We start from the raw sequence: 27,206 nt of genomic DNA on the forward strand, positions 1-27,206 counted from the left end.
TGAAAGTATCTTGAGCCTATGTGAACCACAGACCTTATTTTAGGGTTTAACCAAAATCCCATTCAAAAAACCCATCGACTCTGGGACGATGGAACTGGAAGCGCGAAAATGCTAACTCGCTTTTTGCCTACAAAGTGACATCATGGTTCCACCACTTTATTGTAAGTCGCTTTGGATAAAAGCAAATATTCATGAAGATTAGTATATAGACATGGTGAAAGCTGTCCTTTTATTGATGCGTTATGTTTTTCTCCAGTAGCCTATGCGCTGCAGTATTATCAGAATCAGAGCCAGTAAAAACTAAAATAGTACTACGTTCAGTGTGGTATTTACTCTGGACAGCAGGGCACCCAGAGCTCACATGGCTCATAGTAATCAGGAAGTACCTCCGTTATCACACACACACCATGCCACGTTTCTCTACTTACTAAAAAAGCATGTTTTTTTGTTTAAATTGTAGGTGTTTGGAGTTTGAAATACTCGTTGCAATCACAACCACACAAGATGAGAAAATGAAGAATGTTGTGTTGAGAACTAAAAAGTTTTCTTCTTCTTGATAATCCAAAACTGCTAGCTGAATTTAAGAGTGTCAAAGATCATCCTGGCCGAGAAATTTGACATTTTTTTTAATTTTTAGTTCTTACTTGATGTTCTTTGTGGACGTTATTTGTTCTGTCCTGTCCAATCCATTTTTTTCTTTGAGAATTAAATTATAAAACACCACCGTGACTCTGGTGATGATTTGAAATGCAAACATGAAACATCTCAATCACTTTTTAATTCATATTTTAATCACATCAGGCAGTGCTTTATGGAAAATGCTTTATCATTCCTCAATAAATAAAAACCTTTAGCCTAAACTTAAGATTTAGTAAAACAGACATTCAAGTTGCAGATGACAAAAATCGAACAGAAAACATTTAAAATAGGTCCACAGTGTTTGTTTGAATCGACCCTTAATGTCACTCTTTTTTCATTAATGCTCCCGCTCTAATACACTGAATGGACACGAGCAATAATAAAGCAGACTGTGAACATTTTGCATTGAGACAGGACTTTTGTCTGAAATAAAGAGTGATATAATACCCTTTGTCTCCTACTCAAAGGATTGTTCATTACATAAGGCACAGTGATGCATTGTGGGTATTATACCAGCACCGAAATCACATCCCTTAACAGAGGAGGTACTGTACATTCTTGCTGTTCAAGTTCAATACAGTGGTTCACAGTGTATATTTTCCATCAGTGTGAATATTAAGGCAACAGTTTTGTACGAATTGAAATGAACCTCGCTCTTTGTGACAAAAAAGGTAAGACAGTCCATCTGTCTCGTATAAAGATGAGTGGTAGTGAGATTGATGATGTAGCAGTCCACCTTTAAGTGCTTGTGGAGATGTGAAGTCCATTGATCTGGTCCTCACTGGCAGTTGACGCTGGTGCATAGAGAGTTCTTACCGTACGGATCCATAGACAGGGTCTGAAAGAGCCCTGTGGGAGCCGACCATCTGTAATTCCTTAAATAAAATCCCTTCCGGGTAGAATTTCATCACATTTAATGAACGTCATGAACAATCTGTTGAAGACAATAGAACAAGACAGTTGGCGAGAGAGATGAGGACATGTTCTTCAGTCTTTTCTGTCCCGTGTATTTAACAGTTCCACCCCACACAAACAAATGGCCACATGCACAGACCAGTTCAGTCTGGTTCCTTTCGTTTATCTTTGTTCAGCTTCAGTTCATCCATTTTCTCCTGTAGGAGAGAACTAGGGGCAGATGAACCTCGCACCCTTGCTGGTAGCGTAGCGCTCTGGGATGATAAGGCAGGTAGGCAACGTTAGTTTCAAAACGTGTATGCTACCCGGTCTTGCTCACCAAATTAGCTTTCTATGCAATGTATTTTTTTGGGGGGAAATATCCACCATACTCGCTGTGAAAAAAGTAGAGGATGTAGTTTAACAAAAAAAAAAAAAAAGTGCTTCACGGAAATACCTTTTCAAGGGGTGGATGTTTTTTCTGGGAAGGAAGACGATCTTTCTGTTTGGCCACCGGTGTCCAGTCTACTGGGTCCGTCTGGGTGGACCTGTCGGATAGTGTGGCCGCCTCTGCGTCGCTGTCTGATGAAGTCTGGCCCTTGGAGTGTTCAGATCCGTTTCCATTAGGAAAGACAAATGCTTCCTCTTCAGAACCTGATTGAAAGGCGGGAAACCATGTTAAGAGCCAATAAATCAACTGCTATCCTAACAATCAATTAAGGACTTGTATGTGACATTCTGCACTCTCCAATTAAACAGTTTCTAGAATCGCAACACCTCCGATTCCATTTACAACCGAAAGCATGTAGCAAGTAATAGTTCATATCTATGACATAATGCAAGTAAAGCCTATTAGCTTTTTTAGTCTTGAAGGGTAACTGAAGCAGCAACAGACTTCCCTATTGTACATCTAAGTGAAGAAAAAAAAAGGAGGACAGGACTTGGTTCTATTCATTGGTTGTTGATTGGATGGAGGGAGATGTGAATGAGAGAATGAAATTGAATTTAAGCATTCAATAAATGGTATAGTTTAGAGTCAAACAGTCATTATCAGAAAATAAACCTCTTTGGGAACAGCACAAGGCCCCTCTTTGCTATGATCACTCTGTTGGGGGTTATTTTGCCTTAATTTTTATCAAGACTGATATATGAAAACTCACTCCAGCTGTTGCCCTTAGTGTGGAGGCCTGATATGGGTCCCGGGGTGCAGGGACAAGAGCTACTGGTCACCTGGAACCTCTTAATACACTCCATTCCCACCACATCCTTACAGTGCTTATGACAGTTTACTCCGCAGTCTGCAGAGAGGGAGAGAGAGAGAGAGAGCGAGAGAGAGAGGGAGGCAGCAGGGTTACACTGGTGCTGAGGTGACAGTATATAGGAACTGGTTGGTCAGTAATCTATGTTCTAACCTTTGCAGTGGTAGCCCTGCTTTATGACTCCCCATAACTAATGGAAAATAGAGGGAACACGTTAGAAAATTCAGACAAGATCAAAACTGAAGTCCCTCGGTCCACAGTGTAAACACTCACAAATCCTCCGCAGGTGTCGCAGAATGTGGGCCTTTTGTACGTGGTTTCATGGAAGTTGTGGAGGTTGTGGAGGTTGTAGCCGAGCTTAGCACACACTGACATCCCACGCATGAAATATGAAGTGATTTCCTCTCTACTGATCTCTCCTTCCCTGAAAAATAAAGAGCAAAGCAGGATGAGAACTGATTTGATTCATTTAATGAATTTAACATGCAGTAAGTCAATCAGGCATAGAAAAAAAATTAATCAAATGAACACATCTTTAAATCTTTAAACAAATGAACACTGTGGGTGTATACATTTCAAGGTAAGAGGTGTTTACTTTTTTATATACGTATATATATATATATATATATATATATATATATATATATATATATATATTATTCTACAATTTTAAATAAAGAATATAATGACATTTTGCATGGGGTTAGAAAGCCCAAGTTAACTTTGCATTGCCATAAAAAGGCTTGAATTTCAAAGGTCTGCATGGGGTCCGCTGTGATGCTCTATTTCCTGTTTTATGTTTTTCTCTGTCACATGACATCAGAATGGCTTCCTGCATGTTGGTTTCACAACACTCACTAGCTTTGATTTCGCAAATAAAACTTGCAACTACGTTTAAAAAATTAATTAAACCAAAGAAAACAAAGGCAAGAAAACAAACAGATAAATAAATAAATACCAACTTACTTAAATACTTATTTTCATACTTTCATACATTGTTTTCCTTAATATGAAAGATGACTTCAGAAACTGAAAACATGTTCATCACAGAAAAAGATTATGGGGCTTGGCGTCTCTGTTTCTTTTCTTCTTTTTAATAATGTTACAAAAGTTTTTTTTTCTTTCTATTCATCAAAGAATCCGACATAAAAATGTAGCATGTTTTTTTTTTCCATAAAAATCTTAACTGTTGATGATTATGAGGAATGTTTCTAAATTCAGCACATTAGAATGATATCTGAAGGATCATGTGACACTGAAGAATTGAGTAATGGCTTCTGAAATTTTCACATATGCATCACAGGTACCGATACAATTTTAATAATAATCAAATTAAAAACAGTCCTTTTAAATCCTAATAATACTGATCAAATAAATGCTTTTTGGTCAAATAAATCCAGCCTGGGTGAGCATTAGAGACTCATTTTCAAAACATCCAAAAATCTTACCGACCCCAAACTTTTAAACTAATGTTTAAATATTCATTTCTGTCATAAACACAACCTTGTGTGTTCTTGAAAGTCGCGTCTATCAGAGATTAAAAGGCCTCATCTTACCTGTCGCTCTCGTGTGTGCAGAAAGAGAAAGGGAAATTTGCGGCGATCTTCTCAAAGTCCTCCAGAGAAATGTAGCCGTCCATGTTCAAATCATAATTCTTCATGATAGACTGTAGGGGGCAACACAATCATTGTGTTCTTTAATGTAACACACCGACATCTTAAATGATGAGCTTGTGATATTTGGGCTTGAAGGGCCCTCACGCTATTAAGGAAGTGAGAGTGGACAGCCAGGAACCGGCTGTCGCAGTGTCAAACTAAGGAACTGGCCCTAAAAGTGGGAATAAACACATTTCTCACTTACATCCACCATCTGTTTAACGTGTTTGGAGATGGTGGCGGGATCCAGGCGCGGAGTCACTCCCGATCCCCACTCTGCTACCACCGGGGGCTTTACCGGAGCTACGGGCTACAGAAGAGAGTGGTTAGAGACATGGCAGCTTTGTTTTGACACTCAACACCAGCCCGCGTAAGATCAGCAACCGAGAAAGGTTACTGTGAAAACACTATACAAATGATGCCGGTTTGTTTGTAAAACGCGAATGCTGTCACGGGCAGAGGCTTTATAGGAAAGAATCAGAAAAGCCTGTACGTTTCAAACCCCCACACAGAAGGCGACAAAGATAACGATCGTGTGTCTTTCTGCAATGGGTGTCTTTTTTGTGGTTTTCTTTGAAGTGTGCTTGCACAAAGAGGAGTGCGCTGAGCCGCTGAGCGCGGGATACTCCCTGTCTATAAACAGGTCACATACAAGGTCAGACTAAATGGAAATGCTGGCCAAGTCATGAAGAGCAGCCCGTTGCATATGTAAAGTAAGTCAACGTTTGTATATGCAGTCTTAAGATGTTAGAGAGAACTATATTTTCGTACATTCTGCAGAAAAATCAAAGTGCTGCTTGGTGCACCCTTACAGAAATAAACAATGGTATTATTGCAAATAATAATAATAATATAATACATGGTTACTGTAATTAAACCAAGGATTTGCCACACTAACCAAAGTTTAACCATGGTATTTGCAGTAAAACTATGGTTATACTTGGTAGTCAATGCGTCACCCAAAAAAAGGGGTGCCACTTGAGGTTACCAGGGTGTTGCCAAGTGGGTGCTAACATGAATTTAAGGGCGTTTCTTTCGTGGTTTCTATAGTGTTTCTAGTTTCTTGCAGCTCCATGTAAAAAGAGCACACCTCCAGTTCTCTATGATATGATGGTCTATATATGGTGTTCGTCTGTGGGATTTTTTGCCTCTTACTGTTCGTAAAACTCACAGAATGATTATCGCAGCCAAAACTGACTGAATTTGGAGTCTCTTTCTCGAAAATTGTGATTTTCTGACGTGTTATTACTTAGTTATTACTTGGAATATAAGGAACTACTATTTCAGTCTTTCTATTTCAATATGTCATATTTATTTCAATGTGTTACTCGTCATTTCTTTGAACTTAATTGTGAAATTTACTAGCAATTGAAAAATGATAGTGGAAATTGTTACCAAAGTAAATCCTGCCCCATTTTTTCTAGGCATGTGTTAATGGCATTTTTTATATTTTTTGAATGTATATTGTATATAAATAATTATAAGTGATTGAAACTAAATGAGTTTCACTCAGAAATTGCTAGGAAATTTCGCAATATTTTCTTATATATTATTATATAGATTCTTATATATATATATATAGATATATATATATATATTTTTTTTTTTACAGGGCATAGGGGTTTGATTGAATCCTGAACCCTAAGCATGACCTATAGCAAAATGTTTATTTTGAGGGCCTCACCTGAATTTTGGGGTTCTTGGGCTCCTTGGCGTAGGACAGTTCATATATCTCGTCCTCTGTGTAACACAAGTCTAGCGAGAGCTGTGGGCAAGGCGGGGCAGAACGGTTACACATGAGAGGACGCCCACTGTTTGCAATCCACATCTCTCAGAAACACACACAAACAGCCGAACATAACCACAACCAGGTGAGGGCTGATTTTAAAAATACACCTTTGGACTTATAAATAGATGCAGGCTCTCTCTGGAAATGAAATAAAGGCATGTTGACATGCTTCTAAATAGGCACAATTATTCCGTGTACTGATGGGGCCTAGTCAGGTATTCAGAACCCACAACATTGGGGCACAACAAACATTTCCGAGAAGAGAGGCTTTCCAGTAACCCTTTCCTCTCATAACAAATCCCTCTCAAGCCAGCGTTTTCCCTCTGTCTCACCGTTAGCAGGTGCAGCAGGTCTTTGTTGGCCTCAAACGGTGGGGTGCAGTCATGGATGGCCAACAAGTCGCTAATGTTGCTGTATAAATGCTGCAGTTTCCCCAGGTTGATCTTATCGTCCTCAAGGTAGTCCGGCAGTGCCTCGTTGAGGGAGATCAGGTCTTTGAGATGAACACCCAAGATGGGCACTTTGAATCCAGTGCATTCGTTGTACAAGCGCCTGTAGTTTGAGTAGTTGCTGTAGGACGACAGGAGCTCGGTGAGCTCACTGAGAGTCTGTGGGAAAACAACATCAACAGAGAACTTAGATCTCATTCTGTTATTTTAATCAGAGCACTTTTTAACATTAGCTAATGCACTATTTAACATAAAATGTCAATAAATAATACATATTTATGAATCATGTTATGCTAATTTCAACATAAACTATAATACTATTTTGAACTGATGAATATTACCACAATGTACAGTATTGTTCAAACATTTGCTTTTCAAAAGATATCTTGTGCTGCATTTATTTGATAAAAAATACAGTAAAAATTTCAATTTTGAGAAACATTAGTACAAATTTGATTAGTAAAAACCATGTTTGTTTGTTTTTTTGAATGAACATAAAGTTAAAAAAGGCATTAATTTTAAATAGAAATCTCTTGTAATATTATAAATGTCTTTACTGTCACTTTTGATTAATGCATCCTTGCTAAATAAATGCATTAATTTTCTTTTATTTTTAAATCTTACATTTGAAACATAAATTAACAAGGAACAAGTATATTTAACATTAAATTAACATTAACGGGAATAAATGCAATACAAATAACTGTAAGTTTATGATAATACATTAACTAATATTAACAAATTTAAATTAATTAAATTATTAGCATTTTATATATATATATATATATATATATATATATATATATATATATATATATATATATATATATATATATATATATATTTAGCATTTATTATGTGCCTTTTCCATTTTTCACTTTTAATCAAGCTCCGCTTTGTAGTTTTTCTCTGCCAAATGCCATTCCTTTTATTTCTTTACTTGTATAAAGTGATTTATAGCACCCTACTTGCAGGAAAAGAAGTTCAACATGAAGCAACTTGGGCTGTACCTTGCTTAAGGGCAAACAACAAGACTGTCATTTCAATTTTCCATCCAAAATAAGACGCCAACTAAAACATTTGCATAAGGAGCTTGAATCCTTACATATGAACAGCCCCATAAAGAATCTCCAATATTTTTTATTTTGTTTATTTTTTATTTTTTTTTGCACTGGGGAAAAATCAAGATTCCTGCCGATTTGTCTCGACTAGACACCGCAACTGCAAAATCGAAACTAATATCGAACACTGGAAAAACTGAAAATGATTCACTTCTGGTTGCTTTTCTGTGGCGAATGTAAACTAAGTCGTGTGAAATAGTAGCTTGCTGAAAAATATGAGATATTTTTGAAATTATTATAAATGTATTGTATATGACTTTTTGTGACCTCTAAGCTAATATTGGGATGCAGGTGTTTCTAACTAATCAAAGAATCATTTAAAAACCAATACACATCAATAGCTGAACAATCAGGGGCTTACGATCATGCCATTGGCTAAGCTCTTATAAAATAGTTGCGTGTCAGCAAAAAGGATGTGGGTAGCAATTGTGGGGGTCAGACTGACCTTTGTGACATCAGAGGACAGCAGGCTGGCTGTATCTTTGAGACGTGAGATGGAGCTGTGACACAGACCTCCTATCACCGCCATCAGAGTATTGAAGTTCTGTAGGGCTCTCAGCTTCTGCTCAAAGGTACAGATGGGAAAAAGGCAGTGAATCGTACCCTTACATTCTCTCTATGAATGCATGGCAACTCTGAGCTGCTTACATCCTCTTTCCTGTAAACACACCCGGAAGCTACAGTTATGCAACAGTTCTCCCAAACGATTTCCCAATACAGGAAGATTACTCTCGATGGCACACATCAGATTTCCACACTACCACATTATCTGACGCATTTGCTTATTTCCTAGGTGTTTTCTTTGTTGGTACATTTATGTTTGTGGGGTTAAAAGCAGGGCATCACACAAAGCACACATGACGTAATTGTTTCCTCTGAGCATTAAATGTCCCGGCATCCTTAAAGACGTCGATCGTCAGCCCGTTTGATGAATTTCCATCACTTTGAATGTTGTAAGAAAAAAATAAAAAAACGTCATGCCTTCAGTGTCATGCCATAAAATGTTTTAAATGAGTCAGACACCTCACGGACAGATATCACAGGCAACCTCAAAAAAACGCAACCACATATTTTGTCATGCTAGGGCCTCTCCCTACAGTACATTTTAGGTCAGTGTCTTGATAGAGTGTTATGGCAGTCTTGTTTCAGAGCCTTACTGAAACCTACACGAACTGTACGTTTTCAGATCCACAACATAATGGAAAAGTGACTGCTCATTTTTTTTGTGACTTTGAGGAAGTAAATGGACTGCATTTTATATAGCGCTTTCAACAGACCACATGGTCATCCAAAGGGCTTCACAAGTTGCCTCACATTCACCCATTCACACACTCATTCATACACAGACTGGGGAATTTATACAATTCAATTCAATTTATACAGTTCAATTCATTTTTAGCCACAGGCATTTCAAAATGTTCTTTAGTAAAGAATGAATAGCCATGAACCAAACTAACCAACTCTGGAATTGACTACAAATGTTAATGAGAAGCGAAATGTTGGAATTTTTTTTTTTTTTTTTTTTTTTTTTATGAATTAGGAATTCAATGAAGCACTGCCAATGATGTAATCAAAACAGTGAATTACCCACTGTGATAAAGCTGATTATATATTAACTATATTAACTTTTGATTAGGTCATTTATTTTAAGAGCAGAAAAGATGTAGTTTGTCTCAAAAAATACTGTAGAAACAATTACCACTCAGAAATTGCTAGTAAATTTCACAAATAACTGCCATGGTAAAATATAGATTTTTTTTCAAGTAGAAAGTAGAAATATTATTTTCTTGTAAAATGTACTCCAACTTTATTTGTTTTATCTACAACCTGCTAAAATAAATAAATTGAATACAAATTGAGGATTTATTATTGGTTTTAGCTGTTGGCTGGTTTTAAAAGGGTTTAGACCACTTCTTTAGCTGACCTTAGTTGGTCAGTCTGGGAGGAAAGGCTATAAAACCACAACCAGTTTGCTCTCTCTCTCTCTCTCTCTCTCTCTCTCTCTCTCTGTGTGTGTGTGTGTATATATATATATATATATATATATAAGTATGTATGTTTTTTTTTCTTCTGATATACCGTATTTTTTGGACTATAAGTCGCACCTGAATATAAGTCGCATCAGTCCCAAAAATACGTCATGATGAGGAAAAAAACATATATAAGTCGCACTGCATTATAAGTCGCATTTATTTAGAACCAAGCACCAAGAGAAAACATTACCGTCTACAGCCGCGAGAGGGCGCTCTATGTCTTCAGTGTAGACTACAGGAGCACGGAGCATTATAGAGCGCCCTCTCACTGCTGGAGACAGTAATGTTTTCTATTGGTTCATTTCTCTTGGTTCATTTCTCTCGGTTCATGTCAAATTAATTTTGATAAATAAGTCGCACCTGACTATAAGTCGCAGGACCAGCCAAACTATGAAAAAAAGTACGACTTATAGTCCGGAAAATACGGTATGTGGTTTTGGGAGGATTATGTGTAGAGTGTAGTTCTTCATTGAGAAATTGTCTGTTTTTTTTGTTTGTTTGTTTTTTACAGACATTTACCCACCACTGAGCTCATGGTAGGTGTCTTGAAACGTTTATATTGCATTGCTAGAAATGAATTTCTCAGGAGAAACTGAATGCACTTTGGTGATTTGTATTTCCTGAACCCTACCGATGCACTGGGTTGAATGTGTGTGCGTTTTGATTACCTGTGCTACATGAATGAACTTGGTGAAGACCTCTGCTCGCTGCTGTGAGGTGTGTTTGTTGAGGATCATGAGCTGGACCCACTGGGAGACTCCGTTGCAGAGCATGACAGAGCGCTCAAGCGCCGGATTATCCCTCACTGAGCCATGCACCACGTAACTGCGGTAGTCCAGAAACTAACATGACACACACAACAACAGGCACGACTGAATCTGAAATCAAGATGTGCTAAGCACTCACGAATGTGGTCAGCAAGGCATAATCATCCTCTGATATGAACTGACACGTCCAGGTATGAGTACAACGGGTGTGATCATGGTTGCTTTATTAGTCAGCTTCAGCGGTATGAGGCTGTGCTGTCACTACAGCGCTATACTGAGGTTAGACCATCAGATAAACTCAGTTTGCTCTAGCAACATCTGGTCAGAGAATGTGTGTGTAAATGTCATGAGCCTTCGGGGTGCATGACTTACTGAGACGTTGCAGAAGTTTTTGAACTCCAAGTAGCTGAGGTGTTCAGCCATCTCATCTGGTTCCATGTGGTCAAACAGCAGTGACACTTTCCTTTTCTTCACAGAGGGGGAGGGAGTCTGGGAAACATTCACTGGAGGATTACTGGTTTCAGACATAGTGATGGACAAACAGAAACCAAACAGATCATCACAAATCAGACGGGTGAAGACAAGAGTACAGCAAGAAACAAAGACTGTTCAGACTCAGAGGCTTGTCACATAGCGCACAAAACCATTTGTACTTTATTAATATGATCAATTATTTGGAAATTGTTTTATTTTTATATCATAATATCAATCGATAATTATATATTAATATAATATACACTATATAATATTTCTTTTGTAACACAATCACTATTACTATGAATTATATTATAATGATTGATTTTTCTAGAATGTCTAAATGTAATGTGTGTGTAACGCACATATTACATAAAGAAAAACATTATAGAAATGTATTTTTTATTATAATTCTCTATTATAGATATTACATATAAATTAGATATTACATTTGGTCAATAATCTGTCATTTTCTGCAGAATTAAATAATTCTCTATTATAGAATTGTAGTTTATATTACAGACTATTGTGATCATATTCCATTATAGTCAATATTTTAAAATGTTTTAGTTTTTTTCAGAATTGTAGAAAAGTTGTTCTTATACACAACTTATACACACACACACACACACACACACACACACACACATATATATATAGGGTGAATACTGGTAAAGTGGGACAATGGGTAATGGGAATAATTTATATCTTTACATGGATATGTTTTTTTTTTTTTTTTTTTTTTTAACTAAAAATCAACTCTGAACTCATCAGTAGCAAGTATGTGATAAAAAAAAAAAAAAAAAATTCCTGTGGCTATGACATCACTTCCGGGGTGTGGCACATCATATTTAACAACCTTGCAGTGAACTGTGATGGTAAGTAAAATGACATAGCATTCTGGGGTAAATAATGTTAAGGTTATAAAAAATAAATCAACTCATGGATCATTTGTAATTGTTACATATTTTGTTATAGGATGTAATGGTGAATCAGAATTTTTAAAACTCACATTCATATTAATCTTCTTTGGGTTTATTTTTATGCGATTTTGACACTGTCCCAGTTTGCCAATAGCATATTGTTAAATTGGGACAGGGTATTACTGGCAAACTGGGACAGCCATTCAAGTCATTCTAATGGAGGAATTGAGTTACCTTTTTATATGTCCCTCATACATTTAGTTAGTAAGCTAGATATTAGACATAAGATATAAGACTGACTTAAACTACGCCAGTTCTCATGCATTCAACGCAATTAACACGCAATTAACACTTTTCAAAAAACAAACAAAGCCTACCAAAAAAAACAAAAACAAGAAAGATGGGGGGTACAAGCTCAGATGGCCAGGACATTTGCAATATTTGTAAAGCCAAATTTGGTGATGCAAATCATCCAAAGAAGACAGAGGACTGGATCATGTGCATTGTTTGCGAGGACTGGTTCCATGAGACGTGTGGCGAGGAGAATGGCCTCATTGAAGACGGGGAGGCGTTCACTTGCACTGGCTGTATTGACGTGTAGATTAACCTACCATACAGAAATTAAATTAAGCCTGTGTGCAATCAGTTAATTCCTACAAGAAGAGATGTTAATGAAGGTTTTTTTTTTTTGTATGAAATAAATTTAACCCAATATAAGATTTTATGGGCAGGCGAGGGAGGGGGTGGGTTGAATTTGCTGTACCTGCACCCCTTCTTAAAAAAAGTGATTTTTATATTATTGTTGTTGTCGTTTATATTGTTATTGTGTATTTAATTTATAAGGCCTATACTTGAATAACAACCAGTTTGTCCCCGTTTGTCCCAGTTTTCCAATAAAGGTGTCCCAGTTTGACAGTAGCGCCTTGGAAAATGTGGTTTGGGGTCATTGTGTGTTTGCGGAAGAGTCATCCATCCTGTGTTTAATGTTTCTGAAAGTGTCCCACTTTACCAGTATTCACCCTATATATATATATATATATATATATATATATATATATATATATATATATATATTTATATAAAATGAGAAGCCTAAATAGAGTCAAGTGTATCTAAAATGATGGAAAGCTTTTTTTGCTGTGCCAATAAAGCAATTTGTATCTCAAATGGGAAACACTCACATGTATGGTGTATTGAAGAGCTGATAGTGTGAATCGCTTCCCTTAACCCTCACCAGATCCCAGAGATCTCCCATCACTTCTTCTAACACAGAGTCCACCTCAAACATTATCCGGAACTGATTTATCCACTGCCTGAGACAGACACAGAAGGAGGACAAACATCAATCCTTTCATTCATTTTGGGGTCTTTAGGTGCACGTGTGAATGTTGTGGAACCACCAACCTGATGAAGTGGCAGATTTGTGGTCGCCTCTGTCCACTTTTCTCTGCAGGACAATCCTTATATGTTATCGCAAGTCAAGGAGGAACCACACAACAGCGAGACTACAAACTCTTACACAGAGCAAATAATCCACCCTCACTAAAGAGGCTAAAGTCAGACAGAGCAGCTCTTGTTTTTTTGTCAGTGGCATTAAGGCTGCACGTTGCTGTGGCTGAACCCAGAACTACTCTTTGAATGATGGACTGCATAAATCAGTCTTCTTCAATTAAGATTAAGGTCGAGGGAGAATAAAAGCAGTGGTGCATGAGGGAGGATATAGAGAAAGCAGCTTTTGGGCGAAGATGTGTGAGGGCACTACCCAGTTATGCATCATCAGGGTCATATGAACAAGCTGCGTCCCTCTGATCAGCTTCCCATCTGAGTCTATAAAACAAAATGTTTAGATTTAGGTACAAGGTGGTTTATGCAACATTTATATGCAGTTACTAAAGTGTTACACATGTTGGTTTGCTATGCAGTTTCTACTGTGTTTCTGGGGGATTTCTAGTCAAATGAACCCAGCTCCAAGACTATGTCTCTCCTCACCATGCCGTGTGATTTTAGGAATTATTCATCATCCTTAACAATGGGATGAGTTTAATATTATTTTAATGTTATGGCTTATATTAAAAATCAATATTCTTTTTATTTCGGTTTGCTCCCTTTCTTGTCAGGGGTCATTATAAATCAATACCATTTTATCTAAACCACTTGTTTTAGTCAGAATTTGGGCATCACAACATGTACAGTGTGAAAATGGATGTCCCTTTAGAGATTTGCTAAAGATTCATATTTAACTTTAAAGTGAGAACGAGAATGACAGGGAAATGGTCATTTAATTGTAGAAATGAGTGAAATTAACATGAGATATAGCCAGTATTGACAGATGGTGATGAATCAAAAACTCCAATATTATCTAATAACCAAAATTTTACAAATATATTTTGTATCTATAGTCCAAATACTTAAGGTAACAAGGAGCAAAGTACATTTCAAATAAACAAGGCAAAAGGGGTTGATGAAAAAATGAGAGAGAGAGGGGGTGAGACATCAAAAGATAGAGAAAGTGAGAGAGAGGGGAGGCCTGCGAAACTGAGGAGCACAATCAGGCTTTGTCTCATTAGCATAAAGGGACAAACACATTCCCAGGCCTTGAATCCCAGTAAACCAAAAGATTTCCCTCTGTTCCTCTCTCCCTCTCTCTTTGACAAGAGCTGCTGTCCGTCAGCAGACTTACATAATCCAGCTGGCACATGGAGACTGAGAATGATGGGCACATGAGGCCAGAGACAGGGCTGAGAACCCCAGGAAAGTGGAAATAGATGACTTTATGCTGTGACAAGTGATGTAAGCTGTGCTTCCTTTAACTACCCAGAAGGCAACACTTGGTCATGTTTTCAAGCAGCCTGACAGATGTAAATGATTGTTATGTAGGGTGGGGCTTATTGATAGACAGATAAAGATGAGATGAACTGACCAAAGCATTGGAGGCAGCGGAGGATGAGTTCATCCAGGCTGGCAGTGCGAAAAGAAGAGTTAACCGGAGGACTTTGAAGAGCCCGGCTGATCTCCCGTGGACTGGGGCATGTCATCCTCCTCTGCACTGGTCTTCTGCTCTTTATCACACACCCTCCCTCCTGACGGGACTTCCTGCTGCTGAAGACACATGGAAAAGAATGGAGTTTCAGGGCTTGATGCTTAATGAAATTCTCAACCAAGTCCCAACAAAGTACAGGTGTATTCAAACAACCATCATGTGATCAACAGTACAACTGGGGCATGGATGCCAGCATTTATTCAAACTGGCTCTCACAAACAAACAAACAAAGAATCCATAGCAACTGAGAGTTTGCGTAGTTTAAGCCGCACGTCATCAGACCACAGGAGTTTCGCAGTAACTGCTTATCTTTACCAAGCTAAGCAGCATTGTGATCTTTTTTTTATTTTTTATATTTAATATTATGAAATATTTTGTTGATGTTGAGGACATCTTCTCTGGTTCTTAAAATGGCAGTTCACCAGAAAATAACATTCTGTCATCATTTAATCAACCTCACGTTGTCAAAAATCTGTATGAGCTTCCTATTTCTGTTCAAGGCCAAAGAAGATATTTTGAATAATGTTGGTAACCAAACAGTTGCTGGTAGCCAGTGACTTCCAATGTATTTTCTTTGCTCCATACCAAGGAAGTCAGTGGCTACCGTCACCTGTTTGGTTACACACATTCTTCAAAGTATCCTCTTTTCAGTCAGAAGTATCATCTTTTCAACAGAAGAAAGAAACTTTTTTTGGGGTGAACTATCCCTTTATTGTTACATTGAAAACCATAGCAGTGATAGAAGGGCTTTGATCTTTATTGTGTGTCATAGGTCATATACTAGCTGGTCATGAGAAATGTGCTATATGTTCTGTTTTGGTAAAACCTACCCCCAAGTATTACCACACACACACAGAGAGATACTAGAGATACTATCACCTACCTTGTCTGTTTATGCGAATGTCCAATTACTTTTCTCACAGATCTGACATAAGGATTCACATGGCATAAAAATGGTCATAGTCTAACACTGTAGGAGAGATATGAGTAATGAGTCACATCATAGAGACTTGATGAGTCATGGGCCATTTTGACTTGGGCGAATAAGCAATCATGTCGATAAACTCTAGCCATCAAGAACCATCGGGAACTCCTTACCAACCATTTTGAAATGCCCTAACAAGCAGCTTAAACATCCCAAAACCTTAGTAATCTGCCAAAACACGCCAGCGACTATATAGATATGCCCTAGTAACCACACAGAATGCCTTAGAAACCAAATATAAAGCAATTCTATTATAGCAATTGGCCAGAACACACTATTTAGAAACCCTAGTTGTTGTAGTGTGGTCTACTCCCCAAGATTACTGTTATAAACAAAAACCATGTCCAAAAAGTAAAGGGGGAGGTGTTGCTTCAATTTATAGCAATGTTTGCAGTATATCTCAGAGGGCGGGCTTCAAGTATTACTCATTTGAAGTAATGATGCTTCATATAACATTATTCAGAGAAACAAGTGTTAATGATAAACCCCCTGTGATGTTTGTACTGGCTACTGTATACAGGCCACCAGGGCACCCATACAGACTTTATTAAAGAATTTGTTAGTGCTGGCTGCAGATAAAGTTTTAATAGTTAGTGATTTTAATATCCATGTTTATAATAAAAAAGATGCACTGGGATCAGCATTGACATTCTGAACTCTATTGGGGTTAGACAACACGTCTCAGGACCTACTCATTGTTTAAATCATACTCTAGATTTAATCCTTTCACATGGAATTGATATTGATGGTGTTGAAATTATGCAGCCATATAATGATATCTCAGATCATTATTTAGTTTGGGCAAACATATAGCTAGAACTGTAAATTCTACTTCTCCAGTTGTACTTCAAGTATGGTAGAACCACTTCTACCACAAAACACTACAAAAGTAATCTTACTAATGTATCCCAATTCCTTAGCATGTCCAAAACCTCATAACAACTTGTTGATGTAACAGAAATGGTCTGTCTCTTTTCTAGAATTTTAAATACAGTTTCTCCTTTACACTTAAGGAAGATTAAAGAAAACAGTCTTACACCATGGTATAATGAGCACACTTGCACCCTAAAGAGAGCAGCCCCCAAAATGGAGTGCAGCAGGAGAAAAACAAAACTAGAGGTATTTTGTACTGGTTGGTGGGAAAGTAAGCTATCCTAAAGAAAAGCATAAAAAATAGCTAGATCTGATTACTTTTAAACTCTTTTAGAAGAAAACAAACAAAAACCCAGGTATGTATTCAATACAGTGGCTATATTAACGAGAAATAGAGCATCAACAAGTGTTGACATTTCCCAACAGCACAGCAGTAATGAGTTTATGAACTACTTAACTTCTAAGATCGATACTATTGAGATAAAATTGTAACCATGCAGCTGTCATCTACAGTGCACTATAGATTCCCTGAGGAACAGTTCCACTCATTCTCTACTATAGGAGAGGAAGAATTGTATAAACTTGTTAAATCATCTAAACCAACAACATGTATGTTAGACCCTATTCCATCTAAGCTCCTAAAAGAGGTGCTTCCAGAACTCATAGATCCTCTTCTGAATATTATTATATTTCTGAATATAATTATTTCATCATGTTCATTTATATATTGCCCCAAAACCTTCAAACTGGTTGTTATTAAGCCTCTCATTGTATCAGTGAGGATTTCCAGTCAGGATTTAAACTGTATCATAAGTACTGAGACTGCTCTCCTTAGAATTACAAATTACCTGCTCTTATCATCTGATTGTGGTTGTGTCTCTCTATTATTGCTATTGGATATAAGGTGCTGCGTTCGACACATTGACCACAACATTCTTTTGTATTGACCTGAAAACTTTTTTGGCATTAATGGAAGTGCATTAGCATGGTTTATATCGTACTTATATGACCGCCATCAATTTGTAGCAGTGAATAAAGAGGTATCATATCGATCACAAGTACAGTATGGAGTACCTCAAGGCTCAGTACTAGGGTACTTTCACTGTTATGCTAATGACAGCTCTTTATTTCTTTGCGGCCCAGCGAAACATACAATTAAAAACGGAATGCATAATCGATTTTAAAAAACTGTATGACGAGTAATTTCTTACAGCTAAATTCTGAAAAAACATAGGTGTTTATTATAGGACCTAAAACCTTTGCATGTAATAACCTAGAAAACTGTCTAAGACTTTATGCCCGCTCTGTTAATTCTTCGTCATCAGTTAGGAACCTAGTTGTGCTATTTGATATCAATCTTTCCTTAGAAAGCCACATTTCTAGCATTTGTAAAACTTCATTTTTCCATCTCAAAAATATATATTAATTACGACCTATGCTCTCATTGTCGAAATGCAGAAATATTAATCCATGCATTTATGACCTCAAAGTTAGATTATCGTAATGCTTTATTGGATGGTTGTTCTGCATGCTAAATAAACAAACTCCAGCTAGTCCAAAATTCAGCAGCTATAGTTCTTACTAATACCAGGAAGTATGACCATATTAGCCCGGTTCTGTCAACACCACTATTAAACACTGTATAGATTTTAAAATCTGGCTTATTACTTATAAAGCCCTGAATGGTTTAGCACCTCAGTATTTGAACGCGCTCTTGTTACATTATAGTCCTCCACGTTCGCTACATTCTCAAAACTCTGGCAATCTGATAATACATAGAATATCAAAATAAATTGTGGGCTGCAGACCCTTTTCCTGTTTACTGCCTAAACTCTTGAATAACTTACATGACATTCTTTGGGAGGCAGACACACTCTTGCAGTTTAAATCTAGATTAAAGACCTATCTCTTTAACCTGGCTTACACAAAACCCACTAATATATTTCTAATATCCAAATCTGTTAAAGGCTTTTTAGGCTGCATTAATTAAGTAAACCAGAACCCAGAACACTTCCCATAACACCGATGTACTTTCTACATCGTTAGAAGAATGGCATCTACGCTAATATTAGTCTGTTTTTCTCTTATTCCGAGGTCCCCGTAGCCACCAGATCCAGTCTGTATCCAGATCAGAGGGTCACTGCAATCACCCGGATCCAATATGTATCCAGACCAGATGGTGGATCAGCACCTAGAGAGGACCTCTACAGCCTCTTTTCTCCATTCTGTCACCGATGGAGTTTTGGTTCCTTGCTGTTATTGCCTCTGGCTTGCTTAGTTGGGGACACTTCATTTAAAGCGACATCATTGACTTGATTGCAAATGATTGCACAGATACTATTTATACTGAACTGAGATGATGACATCACTGAATTCAATGATGAACTGCCTTTAACTGTCATTTTGCATCATAGACACATGTTTTCCTAATTAATCCTGCTCAGTTGCTTTGACACAATCTGTTCTGTTTAAAGCGCTGTATAAATAAAGGTGACTTGACTTGACTTAAAAATACTGTAGCAATGACCCAGAAGACCTTAGCAACTTAGAAATTCATTAGAAACCATCCAGAAATGCCCTAACCACCACACACCTTAACCACTTTAGCAACTATTCATAAAACCCTTTGTAGCCACTTTAAAACATTCTAATAAACTACATGAACACTCCAGCAACTGCTTAGAAACACCTTTGCAACCACTTAAAATTGCCCTAACAACCTGCCAGAACACTCTAGCAATGGCGCTGTGCTAAAGCCTCAGAAGTCCTTAGTGTCAGAATAGCAAAACCCAACGTAGCAGCTTTGCTGTGAGATGTACACAAGTATGCACCACTATAAAAATCTAGTGGCCTTAATGGCCCAGGTACATTTACTTTAGAGATTAAATGAAATATCATTCATATCTGCTTCCTTTTTAACATCCCCTAAAGCATTTGACATTATGCCTGAGAGCGATGGGTTCCCTTTGAAGTCTGCAGTACAGCACAGGCCTGTGTACTGTACGTGACTGTTCGCACCGTGCAAGCCTTACCGGTAGATCAAGTATTTTGATGTTTATATGCAAGGTCGTGTGTTGATATCTGCCGCCCTTTACAGTAGGTGTCACTATTCAGGCCGTCAATGTCACAGGAAGCGAGACAGTTAGAAAGTGTAGATAAGCATCTCTGTCTCACTGCTTTGCTCTCTCTTTTGTCAGCCACACAAAGAGAACAACAACATTGTACATCATGGTAACATTCTATAAAACTCACAGCTGCTGTGTAATTTAGTAGTATGAAGCTTATGTCTCAAATTTAAAGGTGTGTTTTTCTGAGTCGGAGGTCGAATTGAGTTTTTGACAGCATCAGCAAGAATCACTGTAGTCTGTGACTGCAGTGACACGAACAGGAAGCTGCCCATGACTGCAGAGAAGTAGCGATGACTTCTTAGAATGTCCAAACCCCTCCCAACCGCTTCTCTCTCCCTTCCTCCTGCATCAGTGTCCAGTTCAGCACACTCGTTTTCAATTCTCTCTGCGCACAGACACACAGACGTTTAGCTTCTCACCTCATTAAGCAAACCAAGTCAAACCACTATGATCAGGGCCAAACAAATACACTCTCCAGGCAAGAGCATAAACACTTCAGTTGAAGTTTGTAGACCAGGAAGACGTTACATGTCATAAAATACACCTCAAATTTCGTTTTGCTTCTGTTCATTCTATTTCTGACAGGCTGAATATTAGACAGGACTTCAATATGCAAAATTTCCCATCATATTTTCAACTCTCTCTCTCTCACTTATTTGCATTAACCTGCTCTACATCTGATCACAACACACAATACACACTCTGCAGCCCTCTCACGCCTGAGAAATACACACATGCACATGCATACAGACTTAGACACACACACACACAGACACAGTAAACAAATTAGGGAAAATACACTTGGTTAATGTAAATTAATTTGTAAACAAGTCTATGCAAATTTTTTATGCAGAATAGAATCAGCTAGGTGATTTTGATATTTGGGTCACGATACAGTAATGATAATATAAAGATAATGAGATTCTGAATGTTTATTGTAGAACGCTGAAAAAAACTACTCTTGTTTGTCTGACCTGTTTTTCTTTCTCTTAATTTGTGGTTTATATTTCCTAGTTGTGACTTTTGACTGGAATATAAGATATGACTGGCAGGAATACAAGATTTTTGCCCTGGATATACAGTATGGAAAAGTCCATGATAGTTGCGAAAAACAGTGCCAGACTGCTGATTTGAGTTGACAGCTTTCATAGACATTCGCATCGTGTATTATGGGCACAGGCTTTGAATTTGTAGCTTCAGGCTATGATTCCATTCAGTCAAGGATATAAAACATTTTTTATATATTTCAAGCCTATTGTAGAAAACATGTTTTCATTTGCCTCTACACTCCTAGCAAAAAGGCAAGTGTTTCTGTGTGAGTGTAACGTTTGATACCATGAGTGTGTGATGTAGTTGTCCCTCTCTAACTATTTACAGTCAACAAGTGAATGATTCCTAATATTTTTAAATCTTGAATATCAGTCTTTAAAATTCTATTTCGTCTTAATATTGACTATTTTTACACAATTGCGTAACTGTTTTCATTTTTACATAGTGACTGAGGTTACTTTCAAACCAAGCAGCTTTCTGTTGGTCAGCATGACCAATTTGAACATGAGCGGAATCTGCACGGGAAACTTTTTCGTTATTCAAATTACTGGATTTTGCCCGAGAAATTTCACAGCACAAATATGAACACACCTAAAAGCAGAAACGGGCTTCTGTATAGTTTGGATTTTGGTTGAAAATAAATACTTAAACATCTGTTGATCTAATGCTACTGTTTATTTAACCTTCACACAGACTTGCTTCTTTTTACAATAAATATTGATGTGAAAAGTGCTGAAATAATTTTTTTTTGATGTATCAGCCCCTATAGAACTAGTGTACTGGTTTTAGCACAGTAAACTTTGTTTGGAGCAAGACTTTTCTCAGCAGAAGTGTGGTTTGTTTGTATTCACACATGACATCCTGGCATTGAGTATCATAATCCACTGAAACATTTGCAATCATAAAGTGTATGAGTGTTTCGGCCATGTATGGCACCTACTCGCTCACTTTCTCTTCCTCTCCTCCTGCACCCTTTGCTCTATTCATGTCATTCAGAAAACAACTTCTCCTTTCTCTTTGGAAATCCCCCCCAACATCCCCTACCCCTTCCCTGCCACAGTAGCCAGTGTTTTACTCCCAGTTCCTGGCTACATCTCCAGCTCCATTACCCTACCCCCAACCCTCTCCCTCCTGCCTCCTGCTTTCTCCTCATCTCCCGTTTTTTCTTATTTCTCTCTGTGCTAACACCAACCCACCCACCCATACACACACACACACACACACACACACAGAGTCAGGGAACATGCAAATTCCTCCTTTTCTCTCGTTAATTGATTAATTGATGCCAGAGCCCTTTGAAGGCCTTGCTTGTCCCCACCATCTCTCTGTCTCTTAGTATATATTAAATAGTATATATTAAATAAACTTATAATGTATAATTTTTTTTAAATGTATCATTTACAATGAATGTGTATGTGTGTGTGTGTTTGTATAGGTCTATATAAGCTATCATAATCATACTACTTTCATACTTCCATGTAGTTTTAGTTTTATGCGTATATATTTAATATACTTTTAATATTCAAAATGAAATGACATTTTAAATATTTAATGTGAAATATGTTAAATATCAAATGTGTCATGCTTGCAAAAACTTGTTGCAATGAGACCTATGTTGATAACATCGCTGTAGTCGCTGCTAAGTTTGTCATTTCCAAGCAATCAGATAAGACCTCAAAAAGCTCCCCCCCAAAAGCTCCTTGTCAGAACTATCGATTCTACCGTCCTCCTGTAGGCTCATGTCATTTGTCTAGTTATACCAGTAATAATACGCAGGCGGAGTTTATTTGTATATTGACATTCTCACATCATATATGCAGTATTTTCACATACGTTATATTAAAATCTGACTCCATATGTAGCGTTGGTTAACTTCCTGATTAGGTTTTACATGAACTGACACTAGCAGTGTCTTCACAACACCAACCACTATGTTGCTACTAATGCCTCTTATTTACTGTAAACACAACAAGTGAACATACCTCTATCCACAACAGGTCACTGGAGAATAACTAGGTCAAAAGCAATTCATCTCCCTAGTGTGAAATCCCCTCTTAAAGATCAGAGACAAAAACTGCTGCTACTTCACAGCGTACACATGTGAATCTACACACTCTTGCAAATGCAAAAACCTAGTCTGAGCTCCAAAGGGAGAATCTGAATGATGAATGTGCAGTTTGAACCGTTTGGAGAGTCACTAGCCTGCCTCTCTCGCAGAGAACTGAAACCTAAACACAAAGTTCTAAAGAACATGAGGAGAAACCACAGCTTTGTCAGATAACCACAGCGATCACTTTGCAGTGCGCTGCAAAATGAGGCACAGGCAGACTTATCAAGCCTCAAATGCACATTAAACCCATTGACACGAAGGACTAAAGTAGATTTTTGCACTGAGGCGGCATCAAATCATTTCTAAAGAGCATGGAGACCTGTCAGAGCACAGTCAGAATTAAAAAGACAGTCAGAAGTGTGTACCTTTTTGACTCCTTGCGATTCATGATGCCGAATCTTGTCTACCGGTGTCCTGTTGGTGTCCTCCGGGCGGCTTAAACCCTTAGTTGTCCCATCGGGTATCTTGCAGTCTCTCTCCTCCAGCCAGAGGTACTAGCTGACCTCTAACAGGCTGGGATGAACAGTGGCTGTTCAGTCACGGCTGTCACAACTTTAAACCTGAAAACCAGCTGCTGTGGCTAAGAGCTTTCTCTCTCTCTCTTTCACTCACTCGCTCACTCACTCACTCTCACATACCCCCTCTTTTCTTTCTCTCTGAATATTACCAGAGAATGTGAACCACAGGGCACAGAGTTAACCAAAACAATAAATAAAAGATCCCCTATTCAAAGTGCTTTAAAAATACAAAAAAGTAGAACCGAAGGCTCAAATACAAGCAAGTCCCTATTTGGAACACTGGCACTGGCTCTGACAGATAGGGGAACTGTCATCTGTGTGCATGTGTGACAGAGGAAGGCGAAAAAGTGGGCGAGAGCGAAGAGAGGGAGGGATTGAGCTCTTTTGAAAGAGTGTAAAAGTAATACACATTAAAAATCAATGGAAGGCTGATTGAATACTGTCATACAGAATGAGAAATCAGTCCCAAAAGACCAGCGTTTGTTCTCAATAGCTTCCTACATGCATGTTTTTACACATATTTCAGCTTTTGTTTTAGTCTGTAGCAGTTCCTTGCCTTTAGGCTGCAGGTAAATGAGCGAGCCTTCGATGTGTTTTCCAACATATTTCCGCCTTCAACGCACCCTAAGTAATAGCTGCGTGTCTGTACCTGCTCTATGTTCATTTGTTAGACTTGGATCCATTTGTAGTCGTCTTTATCCCTTCTCTCTCTCTCTTTAACAGTAAGGTAGTGTCTCCAGGGTTGAATCCCTCCACATGCAGCTGTAACAGGACACTGAAAGGATGCCTTGTTGAGGACGGAGGAGATGATAGGAAAGACTGCTGCATGTGTGTTCGTGCATGTGTCTGCATGCAAACTCTGTGGGAACCTGTGCCCGTGTGTGTGTGTGTGTGTGTTTTCACACAGAGGTGGGATTCTCATACAAACCAGCCAAGGGGGGCTTCTGTCAGTTGAAGCATGAGTGTGAATCAATCAACTGCCATCTTTCAGAATGACACCTAGAATATCAATTCTGTGAAATGTGGGCTGCCGGTTTTGTATTAAATGAGACACAGATATGTCTGGGTTGTTGCAGATGCTGTCGTGCTTTGTATGAAGATGTTTTTGACTTCTTTTTTTTTTTCCACCACAAATGAACTTGCAACAAGGCCCTTGCTCAGCACTCCACCTTTGTTTACTTCCTCAAAATGGTTAAACTAGTCTAAAACGTTCAAATAGCAAGGAAGAACTTATTGTACAGAGTTTTATTCTGAGAATGGATGGGGGTTTTGTCGGTAACAGCTTAAGTTAGACTTGTATTCTCCTGTAAATGTTTTTCCTTTCTCTTGACCATGTCTTCAGGAAGTTTCTCGATGCAATTTCTGCAATTGTGATTGCATAACTGAAGAAACCACATCATCACCCGTCATCTGCCTGCAGTTTTAGTACTAAGGTATTAATAGAAAATAAACTGAATTGTCCACTCAGTTTACTCAATTACTTAAACTAGAAACTGGTTATATCAAGCCAAGACAGGCTGTTAATTGCTTCATCTGTTAGTCAGAGCAAATATATCCCATATGGTAACCACCAAAATACCATTGTTACTATGGTTATTGCTATAGTATAGCAATATAGCAATAACCAATGTGTTGATTTTTTAATTTTTTTAAATTATTAATTTAGTGTAGAACTCTTCAAGTGATGAGGATAAAATAGCTACAAGGTGAAATGGTGAACCTCTTAAAATAAATGGCAAATGACTTTTTATATACGGTATATGGTACAGACCGATGGGTATTTAATGTAAACTGATGATATTCTTAGCATTAAATGAATTGTCATAAACTGATTGGTTCATGTTGCGTCCGCAGCGATTGAGCTTGCTGTTTTAAATTTAAAGGGGTCATCTGATGCGATTAAAAATTTTCTTTTCTCTTTGGAGTGTTACAAGCTCTTGGTGCTAAAAAGAAGATCTGTAAAGTCTCAAATAAAAAGAGATACTCTTTATAAAAGTTAAGACTTGCCCACGACCCCCTGAAACGGCTCATTTAAACACGCCCCCAACATCTACATCACTATGTGGGAAGATTTGCATAAAACCGCCCAAATGTTCACACAAGTAAAGAAGGTGTAACTTTTAGTAAAACTACTGAAAATGAAAAAACCTTGTTTGGCTTTTCAAAAGAGGATGATATCTGCTTCGTCATGCCTAGAGCTGATCCATGCTGGTCGCTGAGGAAATACATCAACTTCGCGCTGGATCACCGGATTGCCTTTCACTCTGGACGAAGCGGAGTCCAGCCAAGGGTCGTCACATGTGGTTGCCACAAGCCCGAAGGCCGCTCCTTCATCGAATCAACCAGCTGTGCCGTTCTCAAGCCCACAGTGTGACGGATTTTATGGTGGACTGTTTCCTGAACCTACAGACTAGCGTACAGTGAGTCTGTGCTCAAAGGCTGTTCTATAAAGTTGGGCATTTCAACTCTGTAAGGACAGTCTGGGGCTTCTGACTCAGCCTGTAAGTACATTTTTTACACACATTTTTTATACACAGTGAACAGTGTAGAGTAGCACTTATTGTTGGTTCCAATCACAAATGCAGACATGGTTTTATGTTTACGTTGCGTGATACGCAACGTGTAAAAAGACAGAATAAGTCATTGTAATCAGTAATTATCCACTGGACGCAACAAATGCCTCATTTGTAAAGGGTTTTATTGGTTTTGCCTCATCATGTTAGGAGACTGCACCACAGTATGTTAAGGGGCGTAACATTTCTGTCACACGCTTGAGGTATTCAGCAAATCACAATGCACTGGATAGCTGGCCAATCAGCGTACACCTCATTTTTCAGAAAAGTTATGTTACTTATGTTCAAATTTACACTGCAGGGCTTGTTTTGAGACACTGAAGGAATTAATGTGAAATCACTGACCTTTGAACTTTTTTTTTTTTTTTTTTTGGAAGTTACAGAATATGAATACCATCTGGCAGCATTTTATTAAATGGTAGTGTAGCCAGTTAGGCTAATTCATTGTCATTAAAGACTATTATGAAACTGTGCATTAGTGTAATTTACTATAGTAAGCTAATACAATAACTCACAATTAAATATAGTCTCACTGTCCTGCAAATATTTTTGGCTTCAATTATATTCCCGTAGTGAGCTTGTGAGATGCTACGACGCCATCTAGCGGTCACTTTACATGACTACAGGATGGCACGCAGTAAACCCGAGCCAGTGCACTCGGCTTCCCGGTCTTCATTACGTCCTGTCTGAGCATGCTCTCTGAAGTTCAGTCCTCGCTGCCAAGACCCCCCAAAATCCATCAGCATCCGTGTCACTCCATCCTCAGATGTAGTTGCAGTTGGACTTAAGAGAGAGGTGGGACACGCTCAGAGATGACACTTGGATGGAGATTGTGGAGGTGAGGAGAGAGGCGTGCTTGTCATCGTTGTGTGTGTTTGTGGCCTGTTTGAGAGAGTGTGTGTATGTGAGTGTGTGTGGTTGGGTGC

The 27,206-nt window shown here is 38.1% G+C and overlaps 1 protein-coding gene across 4 annotated transcripts; it reads right to left on the reverse strand.

Annotated features, from left to right (window-relative positions):
- Positions 1-770: 770 nt before the first annotated feature.
- LOC113061684 (RAS guanyl-releasing protein 1-like) lies at positions 771-24,030 on the reverse strand. 4 transcript variants are annotated; one of them, XM_026231008.1, is made up of 17 exons: positions 23,555-24,030; positions 14,924-15,099; positions 13,725-13,830; positions 13,408-13,470; positions 13,185-13,316; positions 10,979-11,120; positions 10,508-10,681; positions 8,252-8,368; positions 6,569-6,844; positions 6,132-6,212; positions 4,653-4,757; positions 4,349-4,458; positions 3,066-3,216; positions 2,946-2,982; positions 2,694-2,831; positions 1,991-2,187; positions 771-1,808 (listed from the first exon to the last, which is right to left on the reverse strand). In XM_026231008.1, exons 1-17 carry the CDS (start codon positions 23,575-23,577, stop codon positions 1,698-1,700), a joined length of 2,139 nt encoding a protein of 712 aa, XP_026086793.1. In that variant the 5' UTR covers positions 23,578-24,030; the 3' UTR covers positions 771-1,697. The 4 variants fall into 4 exon arrangements, with proteins under 4 accessions (XP_026086793.1, XP_026086792.1, XP_026086795.1 ...); XM_026231007.1 differs by having other exon boundaries at positions 14,924-15,102; XM_026231010.1 differs by having other exon boundaries at positions 771-1,573; positions 14,924-15,102; positions 23,555-23,577.
- Positions 24,031-27,206: the final 3,176 nt, after the last annotated feature.

This window comes from Carassius auratus, chromosome 43 (genome assembly GCF_003368295.1).
Source record: "Carassius auratus strain Wakin chromosome 43, ASM336829v1, whole genome shotgun sequence".
Lineage (NCBI taxonomy): Eukaryota > Metazoa > Chordata > Actinopteri > Cypriniformes > Cyprinidae > Carassius > Carassius auratus.

Bases quoted from the DNA above. Each gene is read 5' to 3' on its own strand.
- LOC113061684 (XM_026231007.1), bottom strand. From the start codon at position 23,577: ATGAATCGCAAGGAGTCAAAAAG. The intron at 2,983-3,065 runs GTGAGTGTTTAC...ATTTTCCATTAG, and splicing joins GCGACACCTGCGGAGGATTT to TTATGGGGAGTCATAAAGCA. The intron at 2,832-2,945 runs GTTAGAACATAG...CCCTCTCTGCAG, and splicing joins GCAGGGCTACCACTGCAAAG to ACTGCGGAGTAAACTGTCAT.